Genomic DNA, 23,171 nt, shown 5'->3' with positions numbered 1-23,171 from the left:
CTCCTAAAGAGGGACAGCAGCCTCTTCAGTACTTGCAGGGGCAACAGTCTGGAGAGTTGACAGACATAGCCTTGTGCTGGTACTGTGAATGGGGGAAACTACAGATGTTATTTTTCCCAATGCCGTGCAACCTACTGTATTGTTGAGTGATGATTTATGTCCTCTTAGGTGAAATATTTCAGAGGTAAAATAGTCCCCAGTTTGAATTTCTGGGTGAGGACTACTTGGGAGGATGATGTCACCAGGAAAAACGTAATTCGCATTCTACAGGTTGCAGTGTGGAATGTTAGATTACTGAATTGGGTACATAGTTTGAGGATTTAAAAAGGAAAATGGATAGGTTGATGTTATAGTGATGTGTGATGACAGGAAGAGCAGGACTACTTTAGTCAGTTGAGTACAGGATAAACAACACAAAATGAAGTAGGGAATGCAGGAGTAGGTCTAATAATGAATAAGAAATCATGAATGTGGGTAAGCTTCATTAGCATAGCCAAGCTAGACACAAAGCCAACATCCACCACAGTAGTACAAGCTGAAATGCCAACTAGTTCTGCAGTTGATGAAAATATTGAAAGAATGGGTGATGATATGATGAGCTAAAAGGGATTAAAGGAAAAATGGTTGGAGAACATGAACTGTGGGAAAGGAATAAAAGAGGAATCTGCCTTGTAAAATTTTGAACAGAGCATAATTTATTCATCACCAGCATCTGGTTTAAGAATCATGTAAAATTGTTATATATGTAGAGGTGACATGGAAACACTGGGAGGATTCAGACTGATTATATACTGTTAATACAGAGATTATGAAACCAGATTTTAAGCGATAAGACGTTCTTAGAGAAATGTGTGGACTCCGACCATAATTTGTTTTTCGAAAACTGCAGGTTATTGTTTTTATTTCATTTACTTTTCTTTTTGTGAAGAAGGGGTTACAATTTATTTTGTTGTGTGACAGCAGTGTAAGTTCTGTTTCGTAGAATTCAGCACAGTTTGCAACATTTCAAGTGACAGAAAAACATGAATTTCTTCACTTGTTATTGGTCACTACTGCTCTGAAGCAGAACTGTTCCGATGTGCATAACTGTTAGTTTCTTCCACTAAGACTCTCACTATATTGTCAGTGAGTAAGAGATGATGAATTGCATAGCATCACCAGACCAAATAACAAAAAGTGAGGTCATGCTCAGACTGGTATGACTGTTATGCTCACACCATAGCCAAAAATGAAATTAAGGAGATGGGACCTGGATAAATTGAAAGAACCAGAGGTTATTGAGAGTTTCAGGGTTAGCATTAAGTATGATTGACTGAAAAGGAAAAAGGAATACAACAGATGATGAATGGGTAGCTGTGACAGATGGTATAATGAAGGTAGCAAAGGATCAGATAGGTAAAAAGTTATGGCCTAGTAAATATCCTTAGATACCACATAAGATATTGAGTTTAATTACCAAAAGAAGAAAATATAAAAATGCATTAAATGAAACAGATGAAAGGCAATATAGATGTCTAAACAATGAAACTAACAAAGTGAAAAATGGCTTAGCTGGAATGACTGATACATGTAAAATTATAGAAAATTAAAGAGACTTTCAGAGAAAAGGGAAGCAGCTGCATATCAAGAGCTTGGATGGCAAGCCATTATTAAGCAAAGAATGGAAGAAGTAGATGAAAATGTGGGAACTATGCTATTATGAGAAGAATCTGACAGACCTCTGAGCGAACTAAGTCAAAACAAGGCCTCTGGAATAGACAACATTCCCTCGAAATTATTTATATGCTTGAGAGGACATACCATGACAAAATTGTTTCACTCAGTGTGCAAGAAAAATGAGACAAGTGAAATACCCACATACTTCAAGAAGAATGTAGTAATTCCAGTGTAAGAGCATGTGCGGCAATACTAACCTTATGAATTATCTTAGAAAACTGGACGAAGAAAGGCAAATCTATGTTTATATCATTTTTAGATTTAGAGAAAGCTTTTGGCAGCGTTTTCTGGAATACACTCTTTGAAACTGTGAAGATAGGAGGGATGAAATATAGGGAATGAAAAGTTATCTGCAACTTATACAGGAATCAGACTAAAGTAATAAGAGCCAAAGAACATGAGAGGAAAGGAAATGGATGTAGATTGCAGTAGTTATTTTAAGGTGAAGAGGTTTGCACAGTATTAGGTAGTGTGGAGAGCTGCATCAAATCAGACTTCGGACTGAAAACCATGACAGCTATGGTACTGACAAAGACTTGCTTGAAGTCAGTATTGCACAAAATGTCAGTGGAACCATTATACACATTGCGGAAGAACCGATTCTCCCCCTCCCCCCCAAAATCTCCCCTCCCTGCACCTTACACCAGCAAAACCTACCTTAGTAGTGTGACAGCAGCTGCTATTGAAAAATGTCAGTAGGTTGTTCTGTGGCATAAGCATCAGCCCTCCGTGGCCTACCTGATTATATTTAAAATCTGGCAAATTGATCTACATTGATAAGAGGAAGATGAAAGGAGTGGTGGGAACAGTATTGTTTTTCAGTAAGTCAGTTTGACAAATGAAAGGATGGTTCCCTTGAGAAAGATACTGCCAATTTCCTTCACCAGCCTGAAGATTTCTTTTGTCTGTACTGAGCTCATTGGCTATGCCATGTTAAGCCTTAATATTCCTTCCAGCATATACTCTCTTCATCCCTGTCACTGAAATGCACAGTGAAGTCTGTCATCCTGTTTGGATTACCTGTGGTTGTGAAATGTCTCATTCAGCGAATGGGAGTTTCACATCTTACTAACAGTGTGTGAAGACATACTTTAGTTGCTGATAGAGTTCGTAACTAAATGCTCAAATGCGATAGCAGTGCAAATGAAATATACATTCCTGTAGTAAAACATGGAAAGAATGTATGTTTTCTGGACAAGTATAAACCATTATGCCTAATAAGCAGCATGTGCACATTGTTTGAAAAGACAGTGATCTGGCATCAACCTCATCACTGTATGTAGACTGATACTTCCTACACTACAATAATTCATCAATTATGGGTATTGCTGAAAGCCATCTCCAAGGAGTCATTTGGAAGGCTCACGATTGGGCACTAATGCATAATTTTCATTTCTCTCGTCTGAAAACCTACAGTACATATTTCTGTGAGCTCAGGAATCTATATCCTCACCCTGAGCTTTACTTAGGTAACAAATTGTTTGAAATGTTTGAACGTAACTGGATCTTGGATCTTTTATTCAGAAAGTACTTGATACAGCTGAACTCGTATATCAACTGAAAACCAGTTGAATTCTAAAACTTAATGATCTCCAGTTTCTTAATTGCACCACACGGGGAGTTAATTGCGCAGTTATACTACATTTTTATTAGCATACAAATTTGTGGTGCTGTCTGTGTCGACCCTTGCTTGTTCCTGTTCACTGTAGTAGTGTGCCTGCTCCTGTTTACCACAGTAGTGTGAAGCTGGTGAGTGGGGCATTTTGCAGAAGCCCTTTCAACAGTTTTACTACTTCTAAACTACACAGTAATGATCCATCAGATAGCTTACTGTTTATATCACCCAGTATGTTTTGTAAATAGCAAATTAGGCTTTTTATGAGTGCCTCTAGAGCTGGTAGGCCAGCTGGAAGCAACTGGAAGTTTTAAGAAATGACATACATCTTATTCTGCTAGGGTAAACATGCAGAACAACCCTTCATGTACCTCACTGGCTTGTATTTCTTCCTGAGATATGTCTTTTTACACATTCTTTAGACAAATGGAGAACACTGCACAATCATCCATCCTATACAGATGGTTAGAACTGTAGCCTGTGTCAGCCATGTTTTTGTGTCTACTGGTGAGGTGAACAGCAGTCCTACCAAATGCATGCAGTGTGTTCATTGTTGAGTTCAAACGTATCACCTGGCCTTTGTGACAGACCAGAACACGCAGTGAATTTGCTATTATGCTTGATTACAAGCTTTTGATCAGTGGTATGCGTAAAGGTATGCATGTGACAGCATGTGCTGCCTAATGTGTTCCAAAACACCGCACATAAGTATGGAATTTGTCTAGGACTCATACATTGGATTCTATTGGTGACAAAGGTAGGGTCAACTGCTATTATAGCCCTTTGGCTAGGGACCATTTGTATTCACTACAGCAGGATCGTCTTACTGTAACTATTCTACGATATGGACTCAAAGTTTGTATATCACACACTTCCTCCAGCTTAGGCAAATGGAAAAAAATCAGATGGTTCTTTTCGTATTGCATGTGATCTTTGCTGCATTTAAGGGGTTAATGGAGACACCATTTAGTTCATCACTTACTTCCGGGGCAGTTTCTGAGAAAACCAGAAAATGTGCCTTTTGGGTACCAAAATCAAGTTGCTAATTCCAAAATGGCTATGCACAGCAAATGGCTAATATTTTCATGACATATTCCTAAGATTTTGATCTCAAACAGTCTTGAATATTTTCTTGATGCATAATCTGTATCAGTTCAGGCAGGGGGCTTACTTCATTGTCTCTGATGTTATTGAATTTAGCATATGTTAACCCTTTAACTGCTCTGGACATGTTAACGCACATGCCTTTGTACCTGTCCCTGTATGCTCTGCAAGTGTTTACACCCACCACCAGTCCTTCTACCTGGTACTCTGAACGTGTCTATACGTAGAAACGTTCAGAGTACCACGTAGAAGGACTGGTGGTGCACGGAAACACGTTCAGAGCACACAGGGACAGGTACAAAGGCATGTGCGTTAACATGTCCAGAGCAGTTAAAGGGTTAAAATTCAGGAGTAAGTAAGAAACACGTAATTTTTTTTTTGTTTTCTCCAAAAAAAATTCCTCCTACGAAATACAGGCCTCCAAAGATGACACTGCGAACACCATTTTGAAGATGTGAATTTCTAGAAAAAAAATTTTAAATGCTGTATCTCTGTAACAGTTCTAGATATTTTGTTAGAGTTTTTTTATTTGAAAGATAATTGCTTTATAATTACAATGGTATCCTCTGTTTCAACATATATGTCAAAGTTCTTTTACTGTTGCCTTTTGAATTTTTTTCTGTTGATTAGAACCATGTAGTACTACATTCTCTGTAAAGGAGAGCTTCCTCTTTTAAGTTGGACAGGTTTTATTTTTAAAAAATCATTTTTTTAACTTTGAAGGGTTATGTATGTCTTCACTGAAGTTGTTACTTACTAATTTATTTGTTACGATGTTTATTTCTTGTTACGGTGTTTATTCCTATTGTCTTTGGTGCAGTTATTTCTTATCACTTTCCTTGTTGCAGTTATTTCTTATCACTTTCCTTGTTGCAGTTATTTCTTTTCACTTTCATGGTTGCAGATATTTCTTACACTTTGTTGTAGTTTCTTGTCATTTTCTTTGTCGTGGTTGTTCATTGCAGGTTTCTGTATTGTAGTTGTTCAGTGCTAATTTGTTTACTGAAGAGGCTTCTAAGAAATCTGAGACCATCCTGTGAGTTCTGTGTTTTTGTTAGGAACTTGCCAGTTGTCACATTTGCAGTGTGTTTTGTGAAAAGGCCTGTTTGAAATGTCTTCTGACTGAGGCCACAGGAGAGTGAAGTGAAGTATGCTGACTATTTGCATATCCATAAAAAGGTGATATATAAAACAAAGAAAAAACAGACTTCGTTCAGGTTGGGAATAAGTGTTCTCATTTGAAGACTATATTTCAAAGTGAAGATGTTTCCAGTGATGACGTTTTGTATTCTAAATGTTTTGACAGAATAACAACAATAATAGTATCTGAAAAAGATGAAGCCTCCCATGGTGCAGATTGTGCAGATTTGGCATCAATAGAGGAAGAATTAAATACCCTGAATCAATCAACTACAGAGGTAGTTGTTAGTCTTGTTAAGAAACTGTGGTCAGTGAAGTATAGTCTTAAGCTCTGTGCATCAAGAATGTGCAGAGAAATTACTAAAGCTATGAATGAATACACTAAAGCAAAACTGACCTCACTCTTCAAAGTAGAAATTTCAGCGTCAGAAGAAAATGAACCATAGCACGATTGTGCATCCTACAGTGAAATGGTGCAAGTTTTAACTATTATTCCAGAGACATTTTCAAAGAAAACAATTTTGAACCATGTTCCATCAGTATCAGAGTACATGGTAGACAAATCAAGAAATGTGAGGTCTGTAAAAGGAGTCTTTGGAAGACCAGATCCCTGTTATGGTCATCCTGTAGAAGCAGCTCAAGTTCAAATAGTGCAGTCATTTCATCTGGAAGATAAATGGGACTGTTCTCGCCAGAGTGTTAACAAAAAAGACACTATAAATGTAACAGTTGAAGGTCAAAAAGTTGTGAAAGTGAAGAAGTACACGACTCGCAGTATTAAAGAAACCTTTGCAGTTTATAAGAGCAACTATACAACTACATACATCGGAAGATAACAATTTTATGCACTACGACCTACGTGGGTAGTTCCACACCCACCTAGAGATGTCTGTTTATGTGTGTACTGCACGAATTTTGAACTTTGTGTGGTAACTTTGAATAACTTTCTGGAGCACGTGACATATGACACCTTGGTTGGGCCTGTGAAGTCATTAGTAGTCTGTGGTGTAAAGCAAGATACTTGTTTGTTTCAAGAATGCGGTGACTGCCCTGGAAAGGGAGGACTGTCTTTACAGACACTTGGCCTGGAAGATGTAGCAGATAACTCTGCAGAAATTACATATGCGACATGGGAGGAAAATAAACTAATTAAGAAAACTGTTGCCTTTGACAGTTTCATTGATGAACTTGGTAAATGGTTAGTGAAAGCAGTAACACATCAGCATCTGAAGAATTTGCACCAACAACATGTTGCAGAAGTGAAAAGGTGTTTACAGGCTGAAGAACTGTGTGTAGCACTTCACTATGATTTTGCTGTGAACTGGTCTGTAATTCTCCCACAAGAAGTACAAGGTTATAATTAGAGTTATGACCAGGTTTCAATTTTTACAGGAGTGACATATTTTCAAAACAAGACCACAAGTGTTGGAGTTACAAGTGATGACACAGGAAATGATTCAGCACATGCTTTGCTAGCAATGCGCAAAATTCTTCAACTGCAAACAGGGGCAGAGAAGATCATCATTATTTCTGATGGTGCTCCTAGTCACTTTAAAAATCGTCACCAACTGTTTGACTTGAGTAAGTCGCTTGCACCAACTGACTGAGTATAAAGTGCTATTGGTCATGGGAAGGGGCCTTGTGATGGTGTAGGAGGCCTGCTGAAGCACCATGCTACAAAACATAATCTTTAGAGACCAAATACAGCTGTGATTCAGAATGCTGAGGATTTTACGAGAGTCGTGAAATCTTACACATCCACAGCCCTCATCCTTTTCTCCAAAGAGGAAATCAAAGAATTCCATGAGCAGAAAAAATAAGAATGGTCCAAGCAAACTACTCCTGTGAAAGGAATTCAGAAGATACATTTTTGGCCCCAAAGTGATGGGCGAATTCATATTGCATGCACTTTAGGGAGCAAGAATGAAGAAATTTAGTTTGTTTGGCCAACACCTCAGAAACAGCAGGATAATATTCAGATTCACAACCTGAGAAGGAGGATGTTTGTGGCATGTGTGTATGACTGTGACTGGTGGATTGCAGAGATTATAGACACCAGTTATGAGTTAAGCAGAATTGTAGTGAACTTATGCTACCACATGGACCAGCTGCTGGATATAGGTTTCCAACTGAAGGTCAGCAACAACACCATCAGTGCTCACTTACTGTTTACTATGTTTTGAAGATTGTAAGTGTTCCAGTTCCTATTGGTCCTACAGAAAGGCATCAATCTATATCAAAGGAAGATAGTGAAGCAGTGGAACACATTTTTAGTTCATTGACTGGCTAATTTCAGTACAAAACAGAGTGCACAGAAGTTATATAAATTGAAACGTTCAAGTCTTTGGACCTCTCACATACATTTTGGGACCGTTTAAAATGCTTAAAAAATGAGTCTCTTACTCATCTTTCAAAACTAAACTTAAGTTAAATAAGGCTAGGTTTTGATTTTTATGAGCCTGTTTTGTGATAATGTGATAACAAAGCAAGTTTTATGTATGGTAAAAATTTCAATTGTTTGTGAATCCTGTTGAACCTAAAAGTGGAAGCTCTCCTTTTCAGGGAATGTCGAACTATATGGTACTAATCAGCAGAAAAAAATCAAAATTTTATGGATTGGCATTCTTGAAAAAAGAATCCATAAATTATAAAAAAGTTCAGAATGCTATAGTAAAAGAACTTTGACAGTAGGACCAAATGGAGGATTTCTTTGCAATCCTTAAAACAGAATGTGTAGAACTGTTCCAGATTTTTTCCAAAATTCTTATCTTCAAAATTATCAGTGTCATCTTTGGAGGGCTGTATCTCGGAGCAGAATTTTTTTTTGGAGAAAACAAAAAAATACCTGTTCATACTTGGTCCTGCATTTTAACATATGCTTAATTCAATAACATCTGAGACTATGAAGGTAAGAGTTTTTCCTAGCCTGCCTGAATTGATATGGACTATGCCTTGATATCTTTATCAGTTTCCAAGATACATAGGTTCAAATTTATCCTACTTGTATGTGTAAAATATGCACGTAAAGTTTGGCATGAGGTGAAAACGTAGTTCATAAAATGATTTAGCATGGAGAAATGTGTTGCGAAGTGTGTCTGAGATCATCGTAAGGGTTTTGGGAACCCCATGTTGTTCTGAAGCACATGCAAAATTTTTGTGTGCATTAAATGTGGTATGAGGTGTAAAATTAGTTTTGCCTTATTTTAGTTTCACACAAGTAAACTATCAAAATTTTGCTGACTCACCACATTCTTTTCATGTGTGTGATGTGTCTTGGTGTAGCAGGGAAAAAAAGGGAACCAGTGGAAAAATGTCCCTATCAGAGCATAAAAAACGTGAATATGCTCCTGTTTAAAAGACTCTGACAGAAATGTGAGGTACCAGCAACTTCATTCTACGTTCCTCAGCACCTTTAAAAGTGTCCCCAAAAATTTTGGGTATGTGAACATATTCACACTTTTTTATGCTGAGTGAGGAGACAGTGGCATTGAGAAAGAGATGGAAAAGTGATAATATTGGAAGATAGTAGACAATGGTTGTGCTATGGAAAGAGCGAAGGAAACAATGTTTGAGAGAAAGAGAATGACACAATGACAGTGGAGTATAGCTGACTGTGACGGAACAGTGCTAGGAAAAGGAAGAGGAATAAAGTGAAGGAACAAGTGGAAGTGTGACATTGAGAAGAGACAGCAGCAGTGGGAATGAATGATTGAGACAGTGGCAGTAAAAGAGAGCAAGGAGACAGTGACAGTGCCCAGCAACAGTAGTAGTAGTTGGACAGAATGAAGGAGACTGTTGCTGTGAGACAGGATACAGTGACAAAGAGACAGAAAGAGATAATGACAATGAGTTGGGTTGAATGAGTGAGAATGAGAATGGGCAAATGAGAGTGGATGGTTATGAGCGAGCTTTGGTATGGACTACGAGGTGTGAATGAATTACAGTTAAGGGAGCTTGTGGTAGTGAGAGATGAACTGCACATTTAAAAGAGCCCCAATACACTCACAAGCCAAAACTGGTGGGAAGATTTTTTTAAAGGTGCTGAGGAAGATAGAATAGGAAGCTGGTATGTCACTTCTCAGTCAGAGCCTTTTAAGGAGGAGCATATTCTTTTTTGTCTTCTGGTAGGAGCATTCTTCTGCTGGTGATGTACTTATATTAAACACTGAAAATCTTAATAACACTGGCACAACCATGATGTTCCTTAGGACACATAGTCACTTAGGCATCCCATTAAGTGAGCTGTCAGATCAAACGACCATGTAAGTACTAAAAGCGATTTAGTACAAGGGGTGTTCAAAAAGAAACGAGCCAGAGGCATAATTACAGAAACCAGTACCTGAATGTTAGAAGTATTGACCCTGGCTGTTGAGACACTTGTCCCACTGTGACATAAGGCAATGAATGGCTGTCTCATAAAATTCCCGAGGCTGTGATGTTAACCAGTTCCACACATACAGCTGGTCATTGTCGTACACATGAGTGCAGGAAAGGTTATGCTGATGTTCTTCTTTGGTCAATATGGCCCACTTCTGATTCACTTCCTGCAGCACAGGACAACAGTGAATGCCCAGCGTTCCTCGCAAAACTTGACCACCCTTTGCCAAGCGATCAAATCAAAAAGACCAGGCAATCTCACCTGTGGGGTCATTCTGCTCCACGACAATGCAAAGCCTCATATGGCCAACAAAGTCGCAGCACTCCTGCAGAAATTCAAATGGGAGGTTCTTGGCCACCCTCCATACAGTCCGGATCTCTCTCCCTGTGATTATGCCATTTTTGGTCTCCTTAAAATGGCTCTGGGGGGCAAATGATTCATCCCATACGACAACATCCAGCAGTGTGTGCAGAACCGGTTAACATCGCAGCCCTGGCAATTTCAAGACAGTCATTCTCCACCTTGTGTCACAGTGGGACAAGTGTCTCAACAGCCAGGGTCAATACGTCTAACATACAGGTACTGGTTTCTGTAATTACGTCCCCACCTCGTTTCTTTTTGAACACCCATTATAGGTCTCAGAATAACTGACACCGATTTGTGGTCACAGCTGAGATACCTAACCTTGAAAGTGTGAGAAGTAAGGTGGCAAGCCACTGCAAACTGTGCAATGATTAAGAGGAATGTTAATAGTAATCCATGTGTTAGATGGGTCCATTAAGCTTGGTGATTGCCTTGGTGCTATTCAACAGTAATAAAGAATGTGCTGGATGCAGGTTTTACCCCTTCCCGTCTCTTCTCTCTCCATTTTATCAACAACATAAATTGATGAAGAAAAAAACCCTACACACATTCAGCACTCAACAGGTCCATTTAAGACCCAACTATCACCCTTTGTGAAGTGGTGTGTTGTCATATGTGAAGAAAGAAAACATTTCCAGTCAGGTGACTGAACCTCCCAGCTCCCAGTGCCATTAAGACTTCTAACTTGATATTTTCTAAAATGATTTTTCACTTCCTGTGAAATTTTACAGTTTAACAGTTGAAGAGGCAGTAATAAAAATCCTGCTCTGGCCCTCAGGCATCTTGAATCATTTAAAGAGAATAATGGTATGTTTACTTGCCTAAAACTATGAGCAGCCTGTTGTCTGAATCATTGCTGGATCTAAACCTGTGCTTGGTCTTTAATGATCACACTACTGATAGTACATTGAAACTATATAGAAAAAAGCTTTGTTGAAAGAAATTCGAGAATCATTCAGTTTTCGCTTTTCTTAGACAAGAAGTTAACGCAAAAATTGCATTGCAGTTAGTTGACGCTGTGGGCAAAAACTAGCATATGACTGAAAAGCCTAGAACATTAAAAAGTTCTATGCTTGTAGTGTTACTCTAAAAGGCTCACTCAACTCAAATACAGATCATATAAGAATGCTACAGTATGTTGCCAAATAAGCTGCCATATTTTTAAACATATATCACTCTTTTGTGGTAGTTGTTGTACACATATTTCATTGCAGTGCTTGTCCGTTGCAGGTATAGGTGCTGATGGCCTACTACTTCAGTGATAACATACACACTAAATCACTAACTCCAAGAGAACACCAGGTAAGCTTTGATGATCCCCCTTTTTTAGATTTCCTGGTACAGAATTTTCAGGCTCTCATCTTCAGAGACTAATTTGTCATGATAATGGAATTAAAAAGAAAAAAGAGAAAACTTGGCTAAAAGACTTGAGCATATGACTGAGTGCTGTGGTGAAGCAAAGCACCATAGATGATGTATGTAAAATATTTTTTTCTGAATTATGGAGTAATCTAAATGATCAACATTGCATGATTCTCTTCCACACTCCTCTTTTTGGATCTCATCCTGATCTTAATTATGATTTACAGGCAACAGTCTGGGCCTCTGAGGCATAATAGAGGGTACACGGCACTAGTATTATTTATCACTTCTAACCAGTTCATACATATAAGTAAGATTGTACAGTGGTGAAGGCAGTGAAATGGTATTCTGGGGAGTTGTGGCGTAAATCCTCACTGTATTGTTTTAACTTTTCCACAGTTTCTTAAAATCACACCAGATAAAAACCAGGATATTTCTATAAACGCAGACATAGCAGTCTCCTGTTCTGCTCATTTGGCCTTTTCAACACATCAGGATTCATGAGATAAGCACCTACTTTTGTGTTTCGACTCAATAAGCTGCCTGTGCATAAGTGACCAGAGTTACACAGGAATGTGCTCAATCTCATCCATTAGTGGTTTCCTGGCTGAGATTCATGATGTGGACTCTAGGATTACAGACACAAGGGTACTGAAGTTACATGAATATTTTGGAAAACAAATTTTGATGATTGAATGGTTAACAAGGCTTCGAAGTAGGATCTTGTGGCAATCTAAGGAATCTGTTGCATGACAGACTTACTTTCAGGCACACCAGAAGGGGTGCTGTAGCTTTCTATAGGAACACACTTCTTTGTGAGTGCAATATCTTCCTTACCATATCACATAGCCCTATTGAGTTTGATCATTGTGGAGATGGAGCGTGTAGCCCTCGTACCTGCAGGTGACAAGACAGCCATTCAATGATTCCTCTTGATGTATACGGTTAAATGAGCTCTACGAGGAAGTTGACACAATTTTTTTAGTTGTTTATGATGTTTGTATCTTGTGTCTGTTCAGTTTCCTTATATCCTTTACTTTTATAAGGTATACCCAATTGAAAAGGAGACTTCGCTGTAGTGGGTTGTGTGTAATCCCAGTGGGTGGATGTGTTTGCCAAGAGATGGTGTGGTGGTATCCCCAGTTGTGCAAGCAGAGTGAATAGCTTTGCTGCAATTTCCTCTTTCCTGGAGAATTGTCTCCGCAGTTTGTTGGATGATGAATTCCCCTGATCATCACAAAGAGCAGTTACCCAATATCTTTGTGCAGGAGGGCAACATGCTTCACAAATCTATCACTAGGTGAAGGCCATATGCAGTGAGCAGTGGGTCACGTGGAGCACAATATTCCTGTGATGTCAGCATCCTAAGGTGGGATGTGTAAACATCCTGGGCAGGCACATGTTGTCACGACTGCTGACACCATTTCAGCTGTGGAAGAGAACATACAGGTGAATTGTTTTATCACTTCATGTGACACTGCTGTTGAACTGTCGATAATCAAACTAACTGTGCATCACAGAATCCTCAAGAAGATTCATTATGGCAAAGTTTGTGCACAGTGGGTGCCCAAGTATCTTTCAGAGAATCAGAAGGTGGCAAGGATGGGTGTTTGCCCAACCCATCTGTTGAGATACATGGAGTGACATCACATGTGGCATGCAATTAAATGTAGTGTCACCACTTTGACCCTGTTTCTAAACGGATGCACATGGAATGGTGGCATTCCGGCTCCCATCATCCAAAACAAGCCCACTCTGCCTCGAAGTCAGAAAAGATACTCAGTCCCCCTTTGGGTCCGGTGGTTAGAATAGGCCCGAGGTATTCCCGCCTGTCATAAGAGGCAACTAAAAGGAGTCTCACACGTTTCGGCCTTTATGTGATGGTACGCTGTAGGGTTTGACCTCCATCCTTCTAAATTTTCCCGATGAGCAAGCCAATTGCGGAAGGGCGCCTTACATGGTGCATCATGTCCATTGTGCGCTGAGACCTCTTGCATCCTTCGTCAACATGGATCTGCACTTCAGCTCATTCTCCAGCTGTTGGCCAAGGTCACCTTCCTGGGTGCATTTTCTGCCGCCCACTGTGCTGTATCGCTTTCTATGCTGCGACGATAATATACTTTTTAGCTCATCTCCTGCTGGTGGTCCACCACCAGCAGTCTCTAAACGGTCAAGGTCTAACTTCAGTGCTAAGAAATATGACCCCAAATCGTTCCCCTCCCTGGCCGTACCATGGGAGGAACGCCAGGCTAAGGATGGTAGCGAAGCTTATTCCCCCAGTACCTCGTATGTACAGGAGTTGATGGGGAATCCTTCCTGTCAGTGAAGCCTCAGTTTTTTGTGGAGCAATTAGAGGACAAGTTTGTGGAGGTGCAGGGTTTGTCCAAAATGCGGATAGGGTCAGTCTTGATAAAAACAGCATCCTCTGCCCAGTCACGGGTATTACTTGCTTGTGACAAGTTGGGGGATGTTTCTGTCACCATCACACCCCGTAAGAGTTTAAAAATGGTCCACGGTGTTATATTCCACAGGGACCTTCTTTTACAGTCCGATGATGAGCTGCATGCCAACTTTAGAGCAACGAGGTGTCCATATCTTCCAGCGCGTCCATCGGGGTCCGAGGGATAATCAGGTTGCCACCCATGCTATATTCCTCCCCCATTGTGGTGCTTTAAGTACTGGAAGTTCGAGTATATGTCTTCCTGCTGTACTTCCAACGTCACATGTTGAAATTGTGGACATCCCAATACTCTCTGTGCCCCACCTCCCATCTGTGTCAACTGTGGAGAGTCCCATTCCCCTTGCTTGCCGGACTGTAGGATTCTACGGAAGGAAAGGAAAATAATGGAATACAAGACCCTGGACCAACTGACCTACATTGAGGCTAAGAGGAAATTTGAAAGGCTCCATCCTATGCGTATGACAACAACTTACACCACCGCTATAACTACTGTTCCAGCCCCATCTGTTGCACCAATTCCTGTCATCTCTCAAAGCCGTAAGACTACACTGACCCCCATGATGGTGGGGGGCACTTCCCCCACTGTTGCTCCCGCACCACCTAGTTCGGGCTCCCCCCCTCAACCATCGGGGATATCAATCCCCACATCTCAGCCAGAGAAACGTAAGTCTCGTTCGATTTCTCTCGCTAGGAAGGGGTCCCTTGGTTCACTCCCTTCCCAGGTTTCTACTAGTGGGAAAGATGACACCTGCCAGTGGTTGAAGTGCCCAAAAGCAGCTGGTCATAGGGCTTCCCACTAATCCTCAGTCCCAGAGACTGAATCAGTGAAGCCCTCCCAGCCAGAGAAACCCAAGGAGCAGTGAGAAAAATTAAAAAAGAAGACCCCAAGACCAAGGGAATTGCGGTGGCACCCACACCACCGCAACCTACAAGCTCTGTATCTGAGGATGAGGTGGCAATTCTGGCGTCCGCTGAGGACCTAGATCTCGCCGGACCCTCAGACACAATGGATATTGACTGTTCAGGCAATAAGTCGGTGGCAGCAGGTGACCCTGAGGCGTATACTGCCTCATTGAATGATCCATGCCTTCCCAGCCTCATGATCACATCAGCCTCCAGTGGAATTGCAGCGGTTTTTTTCCACTGCCTGGCTGAGCTATGGCAGCTGTTAAGCTTTACACCTGCTATCTGCATTGCCCTCCAGGAAACCTGGTTCCCAGCAATGTGGACCCCTGCCCTCCACAGCTATAAGGAATATTACAGGAACTGTAGCGATTATAATAGTGTAGGGTGGAGTTTGCGTCTATGTCCTGAACTCGGTATGTAGTGAACATGTGCCCCCTTCAAACTCCTCTTGAAGCTGTGGTTATCAGGATATGGACGACACAGGAAATAGCTGTCTGCAATGTATGTCTCCCTCCAGATGGTGCAGTACCCCTAAATGTATTGGCTGCACTGACTGATTAACTCGCTAAACCTTTCCTACTTTTGGGAGATTTTAACGCCCATAACCCCTTGTGGGGTGGCACTGTGCTTACTGGCCAAGGCAGAGATGTCGAAACTTTACTGTCACAACTCGACCTCAGCCTCTTAAACACAGGCGCCCCCACACATTTCAGTGTGGCACATGGTATATATTCAGCGACTGATCTCCCGATTTGCAGTTCTGGATTTCTCCCATCTATCCACTGGAGAGCACATGATGACCTGTGTGGTAGTGACCACTTCCCCATCTTCCTGTCACTCTCCCGGCATCGTGTCCACTCACGCCTACCCAGATGGGCTTTCAATACAGCAGTGAGGCTGACTGGGAAGCCTTCACCTCTGCTGTCACCATTAAATACCACCCCAATCCCCCCCATTCCCCTCATGGTGCCACCAATGTTGTGGTTGAGCAAGTCACTATAACGATCATTTCTGTGGTGGAAAATGTGATCCCTTGTTATTTATGGTGCACCCCGCTGAAAGTCAGTACCTTGGTGGACACCGGAAGTCGCTGAGGCAATTAAAATGTGTCGGCGAGCCCTAAGCAACATAAGCGGCACCATGCCCCCATTTGCCAGCTTATCATAAGACGAAAACAGGAGTGTTGGGATAGGTATGTCTCAACCATTGGGTGCCATATGTCACCTACCCAAGTCTGGATGAAGATAAGATGTGTTTTTGGGTAGCAGACCCCAGTAGGTGTCCCTGGCATTACCATTGATGGCATGTTATCTACTGACACCAACGTGATTGCCGAGCTTTTTGCTGAGCACTATGCTCGAGCCTCTGTGTTGGAAATTACCCCCCCCCCCCCCCCCCCTCCCCAGCCTTTCACACTCTTAAATGGCAGAGGGAAGGGCAAGTCCTCTCGTTCACTACACACCACAGTGAACCCTGTAATGCCCCATTTACAGAATGTGAGCTTCTCAGTGCCCTTGCACATTGCCCCGACACAGCTCCTGGGCCACATTGGATCCACAGTCAGACTACAAGCAACATCTCCTCGTCATCTTCAACCAGATCTGGTGCGAGGATGTCTTTCCATCGCATTGGAGGGAGAGCACCATACTACCAGTGCTCAAACCCGGAAAAAACCCGATTGATGTGGATAGATATTGCCCCATCAGCCTCACCAACGTTCTTTGTAAGCTGCTAAAATGTAGGGTGTGTCGGCAGTTGGGTTGAGTCCTGGAGTCACGTGGTCTACTGGCTCCATGTCAGAGCGGTTTCCACCAGGGTCGCTCTACCACTGATAATATTCTGCACCTCAAGTCTGCCATCCGAACAGCCTTTTCCAGATGCCAACACCTTGTTGCCTTTTTTTTTTTTTTTTTTTTTTTTTTTTTACTTACACAAAGGTTATGACAGAATCTGGTGATATCATATCCATGCCACACTGTATGAGTGGGTTTTCCGGGGCTCGCTCCCGATTTTTATCCAAAATTTCCTGTTGCTCCATACTTTCCGTGTCCAGGTTAGTGCCTCCCATAGTTCCCCCCATATCCAGGAGAATGGAGTCCTGCAGGGCTCTGTATTGATTGTATCTCTATTTTTAATGGCCATTAATGGTCTAGCAATAGCTGTAGGGTCATCTGTCTCACCTTCTCTGTATACAGATGACTTCTGCATTTCGTACTGCTTTTCCAGTACTGGTGTTGCTGAGCGGCACCTACAGGGAGCCATTCACAAGGTGCCGTCATGGGCTCTAGCCTACAGCTTCCAGGTGTCAGCTGCAAAGTCGTGCATTATGCATTTCTGTCAGTATCATACCATTCGTCTGGAACCAGAACTTTACCTTAATTATGATCCACTTACTGTAGTGGAGACATATCAATTCTTAGGGCTGGTTTTCGATGTCCGGTTGACTTGGCTTCCTCACCTTCGTCAGCTTAAGCAGAAGTACTGGCAGCACCTCAATGCCCTCTGCTGCCTGAGCGACACCAACTGTGGTGTGGATCGCTCTACGCTGCTGCAGCTCTACAGAGCCCTTGTTCAATCCAGCCTTGACTATGGGAACCTGGTTTATGGTTCGGCGGCACCCTCAGCATTGCATTTACTCAACCCAGTGCACCCTGTGGTGTTTGACTAGTGAGGGGAGCTTTTAGAATGAGTCCGGTGACAAGCGTCCTGGTAGAGGCTGGAGTTCCTCCGTTTAAGGTTAGGCGTGCACAACTGCTCATCAGTTATGTTGCACATATTCGTAGTTCCCCTGCGCATCCGAATTACTGTCTCCTTTTCCTGCCCACGGTGGTTCATCTCCCGCATCGGCGGCCCAGGTCAGGGCTTACAATTGCAGTTCGCATCCGATCCCTTCTGTGCATTGAGGTCAATTCACATACACCTCCATAGTGTAAACCTTGGCTGAAGCTTTGCCTGGACCTTTCACATGGCCCTAAGAACTCAGTTAACTCTGCTACTTTCCGCTGTCACTTCCTCTCGATTCTCGACGCGTACTGGGGCCATGAAGTGGTTTACACTGATGGCTCGATGGCTGATGGTCACATTGGCTTTTCCTATGTTCATGGAGGACATATAGAACAGCACTCCTTGCCAGATGGCTGCAGTGTTTTCACTGCAGAGCTGGCCGCCATATCTTGTGCTCTTGAGCAGATCCACTCATGCTCTGGTGAGTCATTTGTCCTGTTTACTGACTCCTTGAGCAGCCTACAAGCTATTGACCAGTGCTACCCTCGTCATCCTTTGGTAGTGTCCATCCAGGTATCCCTCTATGCCCTGGAACGGTCCAGTCATTCGGTCGTGTTTGTCTGGACCCCAGGTCACGTCAGATTCTCAGGCAACGAACTTGCCGACAAGCTGGCCAAACAGGCTATGCGGAAACCGTTTATGGAGATCAGCATCTCTGAAACTGACCTGCGTCTAGTATTACGCTGAAAGGTTTTTCACCTTTGGGAGGTGGAATGGAATAATGTCAGTATGCACAACAAACTGCGTGCCATTAAGGAGACTATGAACGCCTGGAAGACCTCCATGCGGGCCTCTCGCGGGGACTCTCTGGTTCTCTTTCGGCTCCGCATTGGCCACGTGTGGGTGACACATGGCTAGCTCCTGCGTCGCGATGACCCACCTCAGTGTCGGTGTGGTGCCCGGCGGACAGTGGCACATAGCTTGTTGAGCTGTCCTCCTCTGGCTACCATGTGACTGACTTTTCAGTTACCGGACTCGTTACCATTAATTTTAGCTGACAACACCTCATCAGCTAATTTAGTTTTATGTTTTATATATGAGGGTAGGTTTTATCATTCGATCTAAGTCTTAGCACATGTCCTTTGTCCCTTTGTGTTCTCCATCCTACTGCTTTTATGCTGGATGTTTTAGTGTGTTGCAGAGTGGCTGGCTTTTCCTTTTTATTCTCATGGTCGGCCAGCCACGGTCATCTGCTCTCTTGGTTTTATCCCTTCTACCTGTTTCTTGCATCTATCTCTGGTTTTCTTGTCCACTTTTGTCTATTTTAGTGATTTTTGCCCTACTATCGTTCTTGTGGTTTTTCCTTTCTTCCAGCTTTGTTTTGTATTTTCGTTTGTTTACGCCCACCCTTGTGGAATTATTTTAATCAGAACGAGGGACTGATGACCTAGGAGTTTGGTCCTCCCCCCCCCCCCCCCCTCTTTTAAACCAACCTAGCAACCAAAGATACTCAGTTTCTTCTTCTACACGGCAACTGGGTACCACGGGGTGCAACAGTTAACACTGTGCAGCATTGAAACATGGTTCTGCGACTCAAACAGCCCATCAAGAACAAGTGCAGGGTCAAGCTCTTGATTGGGGCAGTGCTGCTACAGGACAAGGCTATGCTACATTTGGCTAAGAAGACCCTTTAGGCCTTCAAAAATGTCAGTGGGAGGTCCTGGAACATTCTCCTTACAGCCCCAATATCTCCCCAAGTAACTTGCATATTTTTGGTCCTCTAAAACAATATCTTAAAAGCCAGATGTTCACCTGTGACAAGGAAGTGCAGGACACTATTGGAAACTGGACCCATGAACAACCCATGAGTTCCTATACTGAAACCATCCACTCCCATTCTACGTGCCAGGATTGTTGTATCAATGTCTGTAGCAATTATAGATAGCTGTACTGTTTCTCGTGAACTAATTTTACCATGGTTATTAAAATTCCTTTACCTGTAACTGCTGTCTCCTTTTTATTTGGGCACACCTTATACTAAATAATGTATTGAGTTTTTAGACATCTCCTCATTGTCTTATCCATTTGATGTTCTGAACTAGATGTGTTGCAGCAAGTCAACTGATTTCAGTGTCGCACCAGTGGCAGCTGGCCAGTTAAGAGTGTTGCTGCTACTGCAATTGTCGACGGACCTTGTGTATTCTGTGGTTGCAGACTTAATTTTAGTATTGATCTTAATGATACATTTTCACACGGCAATGGTTGGCTCACAGTAGCTGTTGTACGTGGTGGTAGTGGTGTGCCTAGTGTTGGCGGACTTGAAAGATTTGTTGATAGAGACATTATTGCCTATCGTACCTACCATATGGCAGAACTTGCAAATAAAGACTTTGGTAAATCAGCTTATATGTCTACTTCAGCATTGTCTTTGTATACTCGTAGTAAGAGAAAAATATCTGTTAATGAGTCTGTATTCATTTGGGTTAAAGGTAAAGGAGTATGTGAGTATGTAAAGTTTGTTGGTGACTGTACTTTGGCCAGTTTTGAGAGACAAATGACTAAATTCTCATTCTGGAATGACTAAATTGTTGTCCCTTAAAACAGTAATAATCATCATAATGTCCTGCCCTCTGTCCATGTTTGGTAATATTTACCTCTGTCAGTTCATATTGAATGAACGTAAAAGCATTGGCCCTCTTTCCATTCACGGATGCCGGATTAGCTTCGTACTTCTGTATTTGCTTTGGCCTTGTGTATTTTTGCAGTATTTCTGTTGGTACGCAGGAAGGGTCAGAGCAAATAGTTCTTCAGTCACCATGTGAAGACAGATTTTTAAAATTTTCAAGTAACTTCTTGCATTTCACAAGTCACTATCCCTTACTAGGCTAGACAGTGGTTTGAACTACTCTTATGAACACTCACCAGTCAGCCTGCATTCAGAGTAAAGACACGTCGACTGTCAAAATTTTATCAGTAAATTGTCAAAGTGCTCGTAACAAAGTTCCTGAATTTATTGCCTTCCAGGAAAGTTTTCACTCTCATATTATTCACAGGATCAAGAGCTGGCTGAAACTCGAAGTGGAATGTTCTGAGATATTTAGTGATTCAGGGAAGTAATATGAGAAAGACAATTAGGGGCCATAGGAGGGGGAGTGTTCATTGTGGTTGACAAAAATATTTTCTGTATTGAAATCGAAGTTGAGTGTGACAATGCAGTTATATGTTCATGTATAACTGGCCTATGGTGCTTTTAAAATAAGTTGTGACTTTTGACAGTTCAGTATGGAGTGAGTGGAGGGAAGCATAGTTGCCGGTTAGAGCTGGCACGTCAACAGGTGACCACAGTATAAGGCTAGGCCTCCTAGGTGTAAAACCTGTCAGGCTCACTTGTCTGCGTGAACAGAAAGCCGCCCAAACCAACTGATCTGCAATCTTTATCAAACACTTTTAAAGAAACTATTCGGTAATAAACTAATTCTTGCACACCTTATAGTTTATTAATTCGTCAGATTCATGCTGGACCAGCTATCATTTCATTAATGGTAATTGTTATTGTGATATTTAGATAATAGGTGAACTTCTGCAAGAAATTCCTAGTTTACAGTGAAAAATAGGTATCGCTATGAATTCGTGTTTGGTGCGTGGTAGGTTACAGGTTGCTGTGTGGTAAATGTAGATGATATATTGAATTATTCTTTAAACTTGTAGGGATATCAATGTTTGTTTCCAATTCCAAGAAGATTTAATGTATGTAAAGCACTCCATGACAAACTCGTGCATCAGTGCAAAAACTAGGATAAAATATTCATAAATTCCTCGTATCTCATAAATGGTTTGAGATATCCAAACAAGATATTGGCAAATAATAGCACGTAAAGACGAGAGTGTTTTGCCATACGATTAATATACGAAACTACCATAGTTACCGCGATATTCAAACAACTATAGATTTTTTCAGTGAAATAATTGAATTGTTGAGAGCCATTGATAGCTGGAGAAATGAGAACTGCTGTGGATTTTGTGACTGTATAAGTGAAGAAGTTAAGAGTTTATTTTTATACTGAGAATAAGCTGTTTCATAAACTATTGACATGACTAGCACCCAGTTGTTAGTTTCGTAATACACTGTTTCAGGATTCTGTCATAATTTCAACTGCACTAGAATGTTAGTGAGATGAATGTTTCTGAACTCTGCTGTGTTTTGATAAAAGAAGCATATTTTAAAATGATACCAAGAGAAGTTACATTTTCGTTAAAACTCGTCACAGTCCTTCATGAATCAATGTCTCCTGAACTGCCTTCTTGGTATGGCTGACAAATCAAGACCAGTCCTGTTGTGCAATTTCAGTGGCTTCTTTCGTCAGCATTTCAACCTCACTGAGTGTGAACTACTTATTTTTTGCCACATTGTTTTTCACCTAGGTTCATATACTCTGTCGGATTTAAATGAGCATGATATGGAGGAAAGCTGATTAAATTATTCCCTTTACCATTAGCCAGTTTGTCGAACCGGTAGCATGAAGTTTTGGCTAGTACAGCACCAAAAGTTTGATTACCTTTGCCTTATACATGCTAGATTCACCTTTGTCTCATGGAACATTTCTTTGTACCTGCAAAATAATTTCTTTTTCTTTTTTTTTTTCCCACGTCATCACAATAGAGTGGTAATTAGTTTCGTTCATTATTATTGTTGAACTCTGAGGAATGTTTTGCAGCAGAACGTTGTCTTCCCAGCACATGAACGTATTCTCAGGTGACACTTTTATTGAAAATTTAGTATTCAGATCTACTGCACTGTTGTTATTACTGTAGCGCCAACACAGAACACTTGTTCACAATACCTGATGACTACAGAACACTTTAACACCAGAAAATATGACATTACAGCAAGAGCTGATGAACACTGATGCATCTAATGTGTGCTGTTTATTCATGGTGTGACAACAGGGACGCATTACCAGTCAATCCGCAAGCTGCGTGGTAGGGAAAGCTGGCTCACCGTTGGTGTTACCTGGGCAACAGGGTAACGTCCCCCTCCGGGCAGCCAAACATAAAATGTTACAACTAATTTTAAACATACTATAGGTGAAATCAAGTTCATTGTTGGATGTTTCTGCTGGCCTCTTACTTAACTGTGACAGTTTGAGTCATTGGCAGAAAGTCTATGGTCAGTAGTGCGGAAATAACCATATCATGCTATATTAGTTGGATGCAACTTTAACCTGCCGAGTATAGACCAGGATGTCTCTGGATTCACTGCAGGGGTACAGACAGTCGTGCAAAGTACTTTTGAACACATTTTCTGAAAACTGCCTTGAGCAGTTAGTTCGGCAGTCCACACACAATGGAAATATCTTGAACAAACAAATAGGCCGAATGTTATTGACAACGTCAGTATAGAA

General features: G+C 41.6%; 1 protein-coding gene across 1 annotated transcript in view; it reads left to right on the top strand.

Moving 5' to 3' along the window:
* LOC126183590 (endoribonuclease Dcr-1-like) overlaps positions 1 to 23,171 on the top strand; it is a 295,755-nt gene that overhangs the window by 11,643 nt on the left and 260,941 nt on the right. Inside the window, exon 2 of the mRNA XM_049925687.1 lies at positions 11,547 to 11,618. Coding sequence (XP_049781644.1) covers positions 11,559 to 11,618 — 60 coding nt within the window. The 5' untranslated portion in view covers positions 11,547 to 11,558. The remainder of the gene's footprint in view (positions 1 to 11,546; positions 11,619 to 23,171) is intronic.

Source organism: Schistocerca cancellata, chromosome 4, assembly GCF_023864275.1.
Source record: "Schistocerca cancellata isolate TAMUIC-IGC-003103 chromosome 4, iqSchCanc2.1, whole genome shotgun sequence".
NCBI classification, from domain to species: Eukaryota; Metazoa; Arthropoda; class Insecta; order Orthoptera; family Acrididae; genus Schistocerca; species Schistocerca cancellata.
This window is presented reverse-complemented; position numbering and strand designations above follow the sequence as displayed.